The following is a 13,430-nucleotide window of genomic DNA, read 5'->3' as shown; positions in this document are numbered from 1 at the left end:
GGGGGGGGGTGACAGACCGCACCCTCTAATGACATAGGGGCACAAACAAAAAAGTGGCACCATGTATTAGACGCTAATTTATATCAATACTTACACACTGAAGCATGGCAGACAGACACACACACACACCAAATGCCACCACCCTGCCTGCCCCACAGGGAAGACATTTGTAGCAGAAATGGCATCTAGAAAAACAAAAGCATACTTGGGATTCTCAGGCCTAATTACCATAAAAACAAAATTACATACGCATGTGTGAGCGTTAGTAATGTTCCTTTTTCTCCACTACTTTTTTTTTATTTAGAGACATAAAGGGATATTGCAGCCATTTCAAGTAGAGTTCTATACAAACGTTATGAAGAAAAAAAAAAAATCTTATAATTGCAGATGGTATTTTTGTTTTTAGGGATAAAGTTTATGTCCAACCGGATTGACCATCACAGGTCATGTTAATGACTTTACACCACCATTAATTTCACATTTTTATAGTTATTTACATAGAATAGCCACAGCAGCAGCTAGCTGCAGCACTTCCAGTGTAGCCTGGGACACCTCTGACATAAATTTTATAATAGTTCTGCTGAAATAACTATGTAATGGTTTAAATAACACAGTTTGCATAAATAGGTAGAGAATTTTGAAGGTTGGACTTGTTTTAAGACGATAATGTCAAACTATTCCTCCTAACTGAGATTGTTTAAATAGTTATCTAAAAGAATTACAAAATGAGCAGAAAGGTGGTTCAAGGTGGCCTGAGATTGTTCCAGTGTTACGGTAACAAGAATAAAACTTTCGGCTCGTACTTCCTGTTTTACAGCTAACTCTCTAGATAACCAGCCCACCAGCAGCACTCTCACCAATAACCTCCTCGTATAACCTGCCAAATCTTGCATCTAATGCTTCATGTCGAGGAAAGAGCCTTGGCTATTAAGTGGGATTGTGAGTGCACACACAGATGCTTCTCTCAAACTTTACAACCCCTCTGCATCCACAACTTTGCATTACGCGAACAACGAGCTGATGCCCAGCATCCCCAGATACAGGGGAGACGGGAAGAGCGCCGAGGAACAAACAACTTTATCACCGCTTTGTCATTTTGCGTGTATTCCCCAACTTATCTGGCTCTGATTATGTCTGGGAAGCAGCTCAGAACTATCAGGTTACTTCTTATTGTGGTCCTCCAGGGCTGCGTAGCACAAAGTGTGAGAGTGTAAGGCATGCTGGGGTAAAAGAAAATAAGAAGGGGGCTGAGGTGGTGCCCCTCAGCTGGGGACATCTCTCTGCAGGAGACGTTACATTCTGGAGAATTAGACATTTGTTGCAGCAATGTGATATGCACAGGATCCTAAACAGAACGGGCAGCTTCTCTGCAGAGAGTGGAGAGGACATTCAGTACAGAAACACGCGGCGTTAGCTGTGGCCTTTCAAGCGACGATAAAACAGATGCCAGCAGTGTTGTGTGAAAACAGCCAATGTCTCAGCTTTATAGGGTGGTTTGGTTTATGGGTGAGTAAATTTTACAGTATAACAAACAAGTTCTCAAAGATTTGAAAACACTGGGGTTTTTTTTCACCTCCCACTGAAAACCTCTGCAGTAGTAGAACAACCAAAGAGGCAAGTTTATAGCTTTAAGCAACCAACAGAAGAATCCGATTCTGACTTTTAAAAACAAACTTTCTAAGCGTAACGGCAAACAGAGATGAACTAAAAGGCTGTGAGCACTATGGTTTATGAAAGGCAGCAAACAAATAAAAAAAGACGAGCACTGGACGGGTAAGGCTGGGTTACCGGCTAAAAGCACTACTGAAGCTGGGTGATATGATGCTTTTTTTTCTGCTGTGCAAAGCACTGTGGCTGTTAACCTAAACGGTTACATAAGCAGCCCCTCTGAAGACAAGTATTGCCAGCTACAGCCGCCACATAAAGGTCGCTTGGGAGGACGTACAGTGTGTGAGGCAGAGGAGGAAATAGACACAAAGAGCGTTTGCACTTTCCAGTTCAGCACTTTGGGACCTGTTTTTGGAAGACAGAGCAAATATTCTGACAAGTAAAGTTCAGGGAAAAACACCCCAAGTTGCGCTTAACTCTCGCATCGAAACTGATTACCCAAAACTATTCAAAAAGTTTCAGATTATAACTGAGCGTGTAGAAGATTTAGCCAAAGGTAAATAAATGTCAGTGACGACATGTTTAAAAAAGGAAATCTTTCCCAAATCATGTGGCATGCATGTAAGATTTCATTCTTGATCCGGTTTGAAAGAAAAAACGTAGTGTAACCCGGACTCTGGTGCCATTTAGGGAGGATTAGCGGCGTGACCTCAGGGATCAGAGGTTATCAGTCGACTGCAGGGCTCGAAATAAATGCCAACATTTCTCATGTGGACAAGCAACTTCTTCAAACACACACTGAAAGAATAGTTTAAGTTTTCTGAAGTCGGGTTCGGTAGAAAGATTTTGGATAAATAATATCTTACCTGCTCTAGACAGACAGCTCTGAACAAACTCAGTTTAAAATAGAGTTGAATTCTGACCGGTCTGATGAGCTAACGGCTAGTCTAAATGAGACTTGGACCAAAGTGGATCGCTGCCGCCTTAAAACAACTCCAGTCTCAAAGATTTCATTTTAAAAACCTTTATATTTTCGCGTTACGCAGTTATTTTGGCAGAAAAATGACAAGATTCCTGCTGGAAGTGCTAGGGCTAGTTGCTGCTGCTGCTATTTGCAATTTTATGTAAATTTCTGGGTAATGTGAAACTGACTTTGATGAAAAAGTTAATAAATTAGTATTCACGTGAACTACAATAGCATTTTTGAGACTCTGATTAGCTGTTAGCTAACCTGAGCTAGATCATTCAAAGAGCTGTCTACAACAGGTAAGATATTAAGTGTTCATGGTCTTTACAGAGATCTCCACTTCCAAGGATTTCGACTATCCCTTTACTGCAGCCTAACTCATGATTCGCCTTTCCAACACTCATGGAATGGAGCTCACTAATTAATATCACACACAAATTACCTCGTGTACCTCCAATAAAGCTAAAGTCACGTGGAACATGTCATGTTTTGTTTATCTGAGATCATATTTAACCTAAATTTGAGGACCAGATGATTTGTCGTTAAGTCGCCATTTCTTTCACTCATGACTGTACGTTTGATTCACAGACAAGAAGGATAAAAAGCCTACAGGCGCCTTTAGTCACAAATAAAATATAATCTTCTGATGTCAGAAGCGATTGAATTTCTCATCAGTTGGAAAGTGAAGTAACAGCAGTGGAGGAAAAAAAAAAAAAAAAAGAGAAAAAACTTACAGACCAATATGCCCATTTACGGTCAGTCGGTATTCTACAAGCTTGTTAAATAAATCAGAGGGTCCCTGGAGAGAAAAGCAAAACACTGAGGGCTCCCTCCAAACTCGACTTCAGCAGGAAAGCAAACAACTCGGGTCCCATTGTGATTCTGCTCAGGTATGCACTCCGCACAGATTCCTCTGCATCCACACAGTGAAACATCTGCTGCGTGTGATGAAACGTGAAGCTGAAGTATTCACCAACACGGTGCGGTCAAAGAAAACAAGCCCAGGATTTCATCTGGATAAACAACCAACTCACAACTGGGCACAACTTAAATCGTCCTGGTTCGTGTGCGGACAGTTCATTCATTCTGATGGTTTAAGGTCCAGATATATGACAGGAGTTCAGCTCTGGTCAATCAGTGCCTGTGAAAAACTATTCTAACCCTCTGAGAGTCTCAAACAGTACATGCCATTCTCTATTCTTCCCCAGCAAACATGTGGCCTATTTATCTTCATTTCGTTCTTGGCTCTTGTTGGCTGGAAGGGGAAATTCCCAGCAGCAGCAGCAGCATTTAACTCCGAGATTGACAGCTATACATTAACTTAGAACACAGTGGCGACCTTCTCTGATGTCCTGAAAGTGAAAAGATGACCCAACTTCTTTCAGTCAGAATGAAGATTTCCGTTTATTAGGAACGGCTCTGTGTGTAAACTATGCATTACACCAGTAATAAAGCTCATTTTCTTTAATGAAAGCTTAAAATAAATGCTGCCTACAATGAAAACAAACAAGCGTGCACTCACACACTGTACAAACACACACACACACACACACGGACACCAAAAGATAACATTAGGATGGATCATGAAGAGTGCATGTTTGATCCAGCGTCGCTTTCGTTCTCATTTGCTTTTCAGAGGGGATCAGAGGAAGCACTCGACATGCGTCAAACCGAGAGAAAAGCACGGAAAGCCGGAGTGACAAACAGGAAACAAAAACAAGTCGTGGGTGCGATTTTTCCATTCGAAGCCCGGCAAAAGACATGAAGCAGGAGCGTGGGTCTGCGGAGAAAACAACAGGAACACGAGATATTTTTGAGAGGACTGAGGCGAATGCAAACGTTACGGGGGTGACTCTTGTTTGCCCCACTTTTTGTACGTCTGAAGCGAAACGCATCCGAGGGAAACTTTTCGCAAACGCTACTTTTACGTGACAGTACAAATGTGTGACAGCCACAAACAAATCACCTGGAAGATGTTTTGATGAAGATCTTCTTTCAAAGTTGAAGGGCACAAGCAGCTACAAGCTCACCTCAGAGACAGGCATGTGCCATCTGGGGGGGGGGGCATTACTCTACAATATGAGCGTTTCAAACCCTCAGAGATGTCTCAAAAGTCATAATGGGAGGTTTGATCGATTAAAAGGCAGCAGGGGATTAAACTCACTCAGAAACGCATTGACTGAATTGCAGGAAAATGAAAAAAAAATCAAGTTTTATTTGACCCTTGGTGGAAATTTCCGTCAACTATAAAAGATGAAAGCGATCAACGTTATTTTGCCTCAGCACCAAGAAACAACACATCCTCCTGTGTGAGCATTATGTAGTTAACAAGACCTGATAAAAACATGAAGAGACACTTCTTACAACAAAAGAAGAGAAACCCAGTTTTCATTAAATTCTCAGACAATAGAGGTCATGCACCCAAGTGATTGCTTGAACACCCAAACCGCCCCACTCCTACCCTCATCCCACCACATCCCAAGTGGCGAACCACTCAACATGGCTGCCACTGCTAGTCATAGGATTGGGATCCGTAGAACTAGAGAATATCATCCTAAATTAAAGACTGTTGGTTTCCACAGGGATACTTGCTACCTACCAAAGAATATGTGAAAAACATTAAAGTTGGACCAGAAATCCCATTCCCTGATACTTATACGGACTCGTTTCCAAGTTAGGAAAATTCACAAAGCCAAGCCTAAGGGGGTTCAAAAGCTCCTGAATGCCTGGTTAGATTTAAAAGTGGAACTTGTCGTGAGATTTTAAGGGAACAAATGAGAGCACAACTGTTTGGTTAAAAGGTGAGGGCACATTTCACTATTTAAAGCAAATATTTAAAGTTAAAGTCGCATTTTGTATATGTTTCATTTGCACACATTCATGTTATCCTAAGGTTGACGAGCCCCCATCTTCCCTTTGCGGACATTGCAAACTAAAAAGTAGAATAAACAAACTTGTTTCTGCAGTTACATAAACTTTAAACAGAAGATGCTTTATTGTCTGTTGTTCTTTATCATAACATTCTTCATCCCACAGCCCATAAGAAGATATGTCCGAGTTTTTGCTAAATTTAATCGTACACTCACTTGCATTACCATTTCCCCCCATTTTAAGGCTTTTTTGTTTTGGTGACAGACCAACAGTCCAATGTCTTGCAGCTCACAGAGTAGATGTGGGTAGAAGGGAAGTAGAAGGGCGTAGAGGGGTGTGACCAAAGTTAGAAAGATTCCTGTTTACATCACGTGCACGACCCGTATCATTGGAACTAGCTCCAATACATAACACCACTGCAAAACCACTTCATGGTGCAGAAAAGTCAGACAAAAAAAAACAACCCTGCCCTAACACAGTCTATTTTTGTCTCATCTCTTACCTGGACTTGTCCTTTGCCCATGATCTTGTCCACGATCTCGTTGTCGTCCTTGTTGAGCATGCTTTTGTCGTAACACTTCTCGTAGCACAGGATCCGTAGGTACTGGGAACCCTCCAACTCGATCTCGAACTCCTGTAAAGCCGCGCAGACGTAGAGAAGGAAAGTGAAAAAAGCCGCCCGAGTGCAAAATGCTGCAGTGCAAACAAAGTGTTGGTGACTGACTTCGTTCCACTGGGGCTCCATGGTGTCTCTGAAGACTCGGGTCTTGGCTTTGCTGACAAAATAACCAAACGAATCCACTTCGAGCGTGCAGTACAAATCTAAGAGAAAAAAAATAAATAAATAAACCATAAGGTCAGATAAGGAAATAATCTGAAAGTAGAATCTAAAGTATCAAGGGCTGCTGGAAAGCACCAAGCAAACATTTAGAATTCTTGATACGCATTCTTGAATAATAATTGTATTTCTACACGTACTGTTTCAGAAACATATTCTGTCTCAAACATTAAAGTCATTTAATGACTAAAAGTGTGTTTTAGGAGCATTAATCATTTCCTTTCCGCTCCCACCACAGGTTAAATAATAGACTTTTTTCCTCCAAGCTACTCTTTTGTCTTTAAACAAATGTGTAAGTAGCAAAAATAAGCAAATTTTAGAGCCTTTCGTGAAGCACAGAAACGTTTTCTTATCCCTGTTGAAAGTAGAAAAAGTTAAAATATATTCCTTTGAGACAAGATAAATATGGATAGATTACCACAGCAGAAAAGCACTTTTAGAAATCTGTAAATTTGCAGGGCTGAATGTAGTGTTGGTGTTCATAGTGTTAAAAAAAAATAAAATCTTAACAGCGTGTCACAAATTCACCAAATATATTTTAAAGCAAAAGATCTGAGTAATTATTGAAGAGAAGTTTAATAAAGTGGCAGTGAGTAAGTGAGTTATCCGGCAGTGAAAGTGCATTTAAAAGATGAAAAGAGAAGCTGCCGTCCAGCCGAGAGAAACACGCCGTTAATTTGTCAGTATGTTATGGTTTGTCAGCTGACAAACATCAATCTCCTGCCTGCGAACACAACCAGCCCTCCTCCGCTCCAAACATCCTTATTCCACAGCCGCCTCTCTGCCGGGACACTCGGCAATTAAACTCTGTTAATGTGTTTCTTTAAACGCCGCCGTAGCTGCTGCTGCAGAGCGCGCTGCCGGCTGTCTGTGAAGTGTCCGTAGTACGTTCCTGCAGCCTGCACCTGGTCCCCCGGGGTTCCCCCTCGGTCTGACAGCATGATAGATGGCCGTGTGGTCTGACCTCTCACCGGGACGCTCACTATGATTGGTGTGAGGGAGGATGGGATGTGGAGGTGGGGGAGTGCTTGCATCTCACGTTCGTACAAATATTTACAATGCAGTTAAAAACAAAATGTAACAATTTGCAAATCTCAGACTCATAGTAAAACAAAGTAAACATACCAAGTGTTTCAGAAGTTGCATAATTTTCTTGGAAAAAAAAGAATAAGGTCATTTTAAATTTGACAGAAACAAAACATCTCAAAAAAGATGTAACAAGGGCAACAAAAGGCTGTAAAAGAAAGGGGCAGGAATAAGAAACAGCTGGAGGAGCATTTTGCAACAGAATAAGTTAACTGGTGACAGATCAGTAAGAGGACTGGGTGTAAAAACAACATTTTAGAGAGGCTGAATCTCTCAGAAGTAAAGATGGGCAGAGGTTCACCAATCGGTGAAAAAACTGTCTAAAAACAGTGGAACAATTTCAGAATATTGTTCTTCAATCGAAAAATTGGGAGGACTGAGTATCCCATCACTTTCTCAAGAATCTGGAGAAAGTGGCATTGTATTAAACTAAATTTAAATTTAAACCTAATTTTAATTCGAATAACCTGCCTCTCTGATGGTATGGGGGTGCATGAGTGCCTCTAGCATGGGCAGCTTACAGATCTGGAAATGCACCACCAATGCAGAACAGCGTATGCAGGTTTTACAACATCTGCTTCCATTCAGATGACATCTTCTCACAGAGGTAAACATGTCTCTACCCATCAATTTCATAATATTTATTTTTTTCAGAAAGACTGTACAGTTTTTTAGTTGAAACCTTTGATATGTTTACTGTGTTTCATTATGAACAAAATATGGATTTAGGAGATTTGCAAATCATTGCATTTTGGTTTCATTTGCATTTTACACAACACCCCATCCAGAGCAAAGTCAACATGATAAGCAAAAGAACCTCAGCTGATCGACCGGAGCAAACGTCCACACGCACCGAACAAGAACATAAGAGTCCTGTTCCATCTGGTTCTATTCTTCCTTTGTTTGTTTTCGCAGCATCCAGAAAGGTTCTGGCTTCATTAGTCCCAATGTGAAGGAGATTACTGGCGTTGGTATGAGGGAAGTTCGGCGAAGGGGATTTCACTGTAACCATCTGGGGGGTATTTATATAATGAAGCAATTATCATAAGCTTCCGCTACACACAGAAGAATAACAGCAGCTACTTTCTGTATTGACACCCAAGACCAAAAACACTCACGTTTGCTTCAGGGAGGAGATGACAATGATTCGGATCATTTCTTTCTGAGAAAAAAAGCTATTTTTTAACTTTTCATACCTTACGAAACAGCTGTTGGTAATCTTCAATTTAGCAAAAAAAAAAAAAAAAACTGTTTGTGACCCCAATTATCTTTAATATGTGGACAAAACAAGTCCCAAGGAGCTTCCAGTGCTCTCTGATCGTCGATTTCCTCTCCCTCTGAAACAGAGCCAAAACTCAAACAAGGCCAGAGAGAGGAGATTTAGATTTATTAGAGAGGCTATTTAGAGAGGCTTTTTTGACTCCATGCACTTAACTCAAAGGGGAGAAAGGGCTTCGAAAAGTAGGACAGAATTCCCAAGTTTTCATTTTCCTGGCAGGTCACCACGAGGCTCAGTCCAGGAGGGGGTAGAGGCTGGTCAGCACTGGGTCATGGCCTCTAACCGCCGGGGTTAACAGATACCATCCTCCTCCGTCTCAATTGGCTGAGGAAGTACAGCCTCATACAGGAGGCTAATCTTTGCCTCGGGCTGAGCGGAATCGATGCTGGGTCAGACTTCACAGCGTTCAGAGACAAGTGATAATCAGTTAAAACCAATAAAAGTCTGTACAGTCCCCAACTCGCTGCCTCCAGAAAGGCTGTTTGGAAGTTTGCTCGAAGGCTTCAGAGAAAAAAATATCCGTCTCGGGGAGCAAACAAAACGAACAGAGAACAGGCAGAGTCTGTTTTTATTGAATCCAGAAGGAGAAAACTAATAAAAGCTTGGCAAACAGTGAATGAGGATACAGGCAGCCAAGAGTCATAGGAACACAGAGCGGTGGCTTTTCTTTCAGGATGTCTGTGAACAGTGAGAAGACATGAAAAGGTTGGTTCTGAAACAAATCTAAAACGGCTCCGATCTTTTTATCGTCCGGTACCAGATCTTCAAGACTCCTCGACCAATGATGAAGCGTGCGTGTCGTTTCTTACTGTTTGGATTACAAGTTTTTACCTTGATCCGTTCTGTTTTTCTTTATTACTCCTATCCAGAGTGGGTTGTAATGCCTGCAGAAGTCAATCCCTATAAGACTAACTTACTGACACCTAAATACAAAAATAAACCACGCAACAAGATGCGTTTTCCACCTTCTTACTAGGTCATATTTCCCCCCCACAAACAGTTTTTGTGACACGTTCAGCTCCCAGTTTGTGCCGCTGTGACCCAGTTAGACTAGCTTTGCCCTGGGCTGAATTTAAAGCCCCCTTCCCACCACGGAGAGATTGTTGTGACACAAATACCAGCTCATATAAGAACTTCTGCTACACACTCATGTGACTTTTCTGTCTTAAAAAAAAAAACTATTTGGCTATATCATTAGGAATTCTTTGACTCCACGTTTCCTCTCTCACTCAAAGAGATAGCTCAGATCTTCGAAAGTGGGATTCTGTGGAAAAGTTGGGAACAATTAATATCTTACCTGTTACAACATATCAGTCCCTCCAGGATTTTGTGGGCAGTTTTTGTGATTGTTGCGGGCTAAAATGCCCGATTTCGCGGGGCATTTTCCTAAAAGTTGCGATGAAAATTGTGATTTTTTTTTTACTAAAATCAATAAAAAAACATCACTTTTAATATATAAACCAAAAATACTTACTAGTTTTGTAAGATAATTACCAAAAAACATTGACATTCTCAAAAGGTGCTTTATTTGAGAACTTTGATAGCTTATAAACTAACATTCATGACCATTTCTGGATTGTCCCTGGTCTGCAGCTCTCCTCACATGTTTTGCAGACACAAAGTGTTTGTTGGTGCGTTTATGTTCCATGATTACACTGCAGGACGTGCAGAACAGCTTCCCCCCCACTCTCGTGCAGCTGGGTAGAAAACTGTTTTGCGCGGTCCTTTGCTGAAATCTTTGTGGGCAAATGTGAAGCATTAGCGCACATTTTCGCTTCGGTTGCTGCTCCTGCATGCTCCCGGCATTCTGATGTTAACAAGAAGTGATGTCACATCTCTTCTTCGTGAGTTATTTGGGGTTATTTTGTATTCCACACTACACAAACCCACAAAGAAGACACTAGACCGCAGAAACGGTGGCAAATCACTTCAGAAACAATAAATATTGGGTTAAAGTTGCGTGAAAGTTGCAGTGTTTTAGGCAAAGTTGCAAAAAGTTGCGATTTTGCGGGATTTGCTTGATTTTGCGTTAATAGTTGCGATCGCAACATCGCGAAATCCTGGAGGGTCTGACATATTGAAATATGTTCTTTTGTAACACATAATTATGTTCTATATGGTCTTCCTTTAAAAGTTATTAGAGAGCTACCTGCATTGATCATTAAGCTTTAAGCAGGTATTTCTAATCAGTATACATTTTCCATTTTTGATTAAACTGTGTTTCCATTATGCTACTTAAAATATAATCCTTTGAGCATAGATAGCTGGAGACAGAAGTCAGTTTTTTTATTGGAGTTGTTTCCACAAAGGAAACACCGGTGAACACCGGTGTGTCCTTGAACAACCTTAACCCCAAACTATATCCACGGTTTGCACGCAACACCCTGAATGCATCAATACGCTTCACTACACATATTACCTGCAACCGCTGTCAGCGAACCCATCCAACTTCCTCACACACACACACACACACACACACACACACACAACCGTTCTTCCTTTTTGAACCCGTCAGCTCACCGCGCTCCATCAAGGATCAAACAGGCTTTCAGAGCTTTCCGATCCATTACCCGGCAAAATCTAGCAGGCCAGCTTTCATCCACAGAGCTGAGGACTGTCATGGTAACAGGGGAAAAGGAAACAATCCTAAAAAAAAATAATTTGAAAACACACACACATTTCTCCCTGCCCGATTCTTCCCCTGATATTTGATATCTGAACTGGTGCAACAAAAGAGCACAGAATGTACCGGAGGCGCAGCTGTCCAGCGCTGACACGTCTGAAGCAGTCCAACACCAGGCTGATAACAAACATCAAGAAATGGCTTTCTCTGCACATCGCCGCAAAACAAAGGAATCATCTGTGTGAAGCAGCCGATCTCTGATCGAGTCAACGCAAAAATTAAAGCACGTCTTGCTGCAGTTTCGTCTGTCTTTTGATGTGCCCGGGGGAGTTTTTGTCTCACTTGTGATGCTTCCCTCAATGAAAACAATGAAAAAGCCTCTTTTGTCTTCTGAGACACTTTGTTTGTTCTTCCACTACAACCCGTCCTCCATCGTGTCGATGATTAAAGCTGCGTGTTCGGCTACAGCCATCGACCGAATCGAGAGAGTTGCTGACAGACGTGTACGCGCAGGAGCTGGACTGTGTGAAGAAGTGTGGTGTATAAATAAAAAAAAAAGAAAAGGCCTTTTTAGTTTCTGGCCAACTCACTGGCTGACTCCTTGAATCCTTGGGCAGAGTGGACGATCACATGAAGGAAGCCGTACAGACCAGGAGTCTCATCATCTGGAAAACAAGCCCACAGAGCTGTTAGTCTGAGTTTACATGACTGCTCACAAATCAGTGCAACAATAACATGTACATCATGACACATATGATGACCTTCATGAATCCAGCCTTCATCAATATATCATCATGTATGCAGATAAGGGAATGACAGATGAATGAAAGAAAAAAAAAATGACTCAGCTCATTAAGTTACATTATACTTGCAAATTCAAGTTCAATCATTTCTGCTGCAGCTGCAAGAATTTTGCATCAGATTGCAAGTTTGAAACACAACAGATGGCTACTCGGGATTTTCTTTACAAAAAAGGAGCCAAAAATGTGATTATTGGTTACTAGGTTTGGTGATTTACTGCAGCTGAAGCTCAAAACTATGAAAACCCTGTTTTTAAATGAAGTTTTTTTTTTTTTGTGACGGAATCTTTAAGCTTAAAGTAGAACAGGTAGTGTTTTAGGCAAATTTAAGGTATAAAACATATTATTGACCTCATCTTTAAAACTAGGACCTACTAAGAAGTTATCAGACTGAAGTGAGCAGGATAATTCTAAATCTAAAAAATTAATTCAGATTTGTTTGCTTGGGACAGATACAGGACAAACTAAATAAACATTTGCAGCACCTGTCCCTTATGGGCCTAAAATGGAAATGAAATTTTATTGATTTATGAATGAACAACACAGATGTCTACATATGAAAAGATAATAATAATATTTAGTTCAAGTTTGCAGCTGAACTAAGCAGGATTTTGCAGCGTTCCTAAAAAAAGATTATTTCAGATGAGCAGGTGAGACTTCAACAGTAATATTAACTTTATGGAATTAAAACTATTCAAACTGAAGCAGCACTCCTTAAAGGAAAGTTGTTTTTTTTAAAGTGTGGGTTGGAAAATGACTCTCAGCTACTGCTGCACCAAATCCTAGCTCAAAATCATGAAAACTGACTGAGTTTTAGCCATTTTTGTGTTGGCTAAGGTCGATGAGCTGTGGCAGACATCTTGAATCAGGTTAACTCCAAAAGTTAATCTGTTGTAGATCTCCATCCACTTAGTGCTTTCTGAGAGTTTCATTAAAATCCGCCCACTGGTGCATGAGATATTTTGCTAACAGACGCACACATGCAGGTAATTACACGATCACCCACCTTTAATGGCAGCGTGTGATAACTAAAAGTAAAACCGCTGTATAAATTTTAAAACCACAATAAGGATGCACACATGGGTTCACCGGGAGCTCACATAAAATGTGATATTTTCCCTCCTTGTGTGATTTCATTGAACCTTCTCAAAAAAGCTGTTTTACAACAAACTAAAAGGGTATCATAGATCATCATATTAAAACACGTTTAGTTCAAAAGCTCTTTTTGAAATAGCAAAAGGAAAACGATTTAAACTGTGTGAGTTTCAGAGTGACAGGTAGCAGTCATAACAATCTTTCATCACATGTATCAGAGCTCCCATCTCTGAACTGGCTTTTCAGCAGAGACTCGTGGGGGG

At 41.0% G+C, this 13,430-nt stretch overlaps 1 protein-coding gene across 4 annotated transcripts in view; it reads right to left on the bottom strand.

Moving 5' to 3' along the window:
* abr (ABR activator of RhoGEF and GTPase) overlaps positions 1 to 13,430 on the bottom strand; it is a 133,635-nt gene that overhangs the window by 29,940 nt on the left and 90,265 nt on the right. For all 4 annotated transcript variants that reach the window (XM_017412599.3, XM_017412600.3, XM_037979210.1 and 1 more), the window contains 3 exons: positions 11,863 to 11,937; positions 6,171 to 6,268; positions 5,949 to 6,080 (listed from right to left, as the gene is read on the bottom strand). In XM_017412599.3, coding sequence (XP_017268088.1) covers positions 5,949 to 6,080; positions 6,171 to 6,268; positions 11,863 to 11,937 — 305 coding nt within the window. The remainder of the gene's footprint in view (positions 1 to 5,948; positions 6,081 to 6,170; positions 6,269 to 11,862; positions 11,938 to 13,430) is intronic.

Source organism: Kryptolebias marmoratus, linkage group LG13 (genome assembly GCF_001649575.2).
Source record: "Kryptolebias marmoratus isolate JLee-2015 linkage group LG13, ASM164957v2, whole genome shotgun sequence".
NCBI lineage: Eukaryota > Metazoa > Chordata > Actinopteri > Cyprinodontiformes > Rivulidae > Kryptolebias > Kryptolebias marmoratus.
This window is presented reverse-complemented; position numbering and strand designations above follow the sequence as displayed.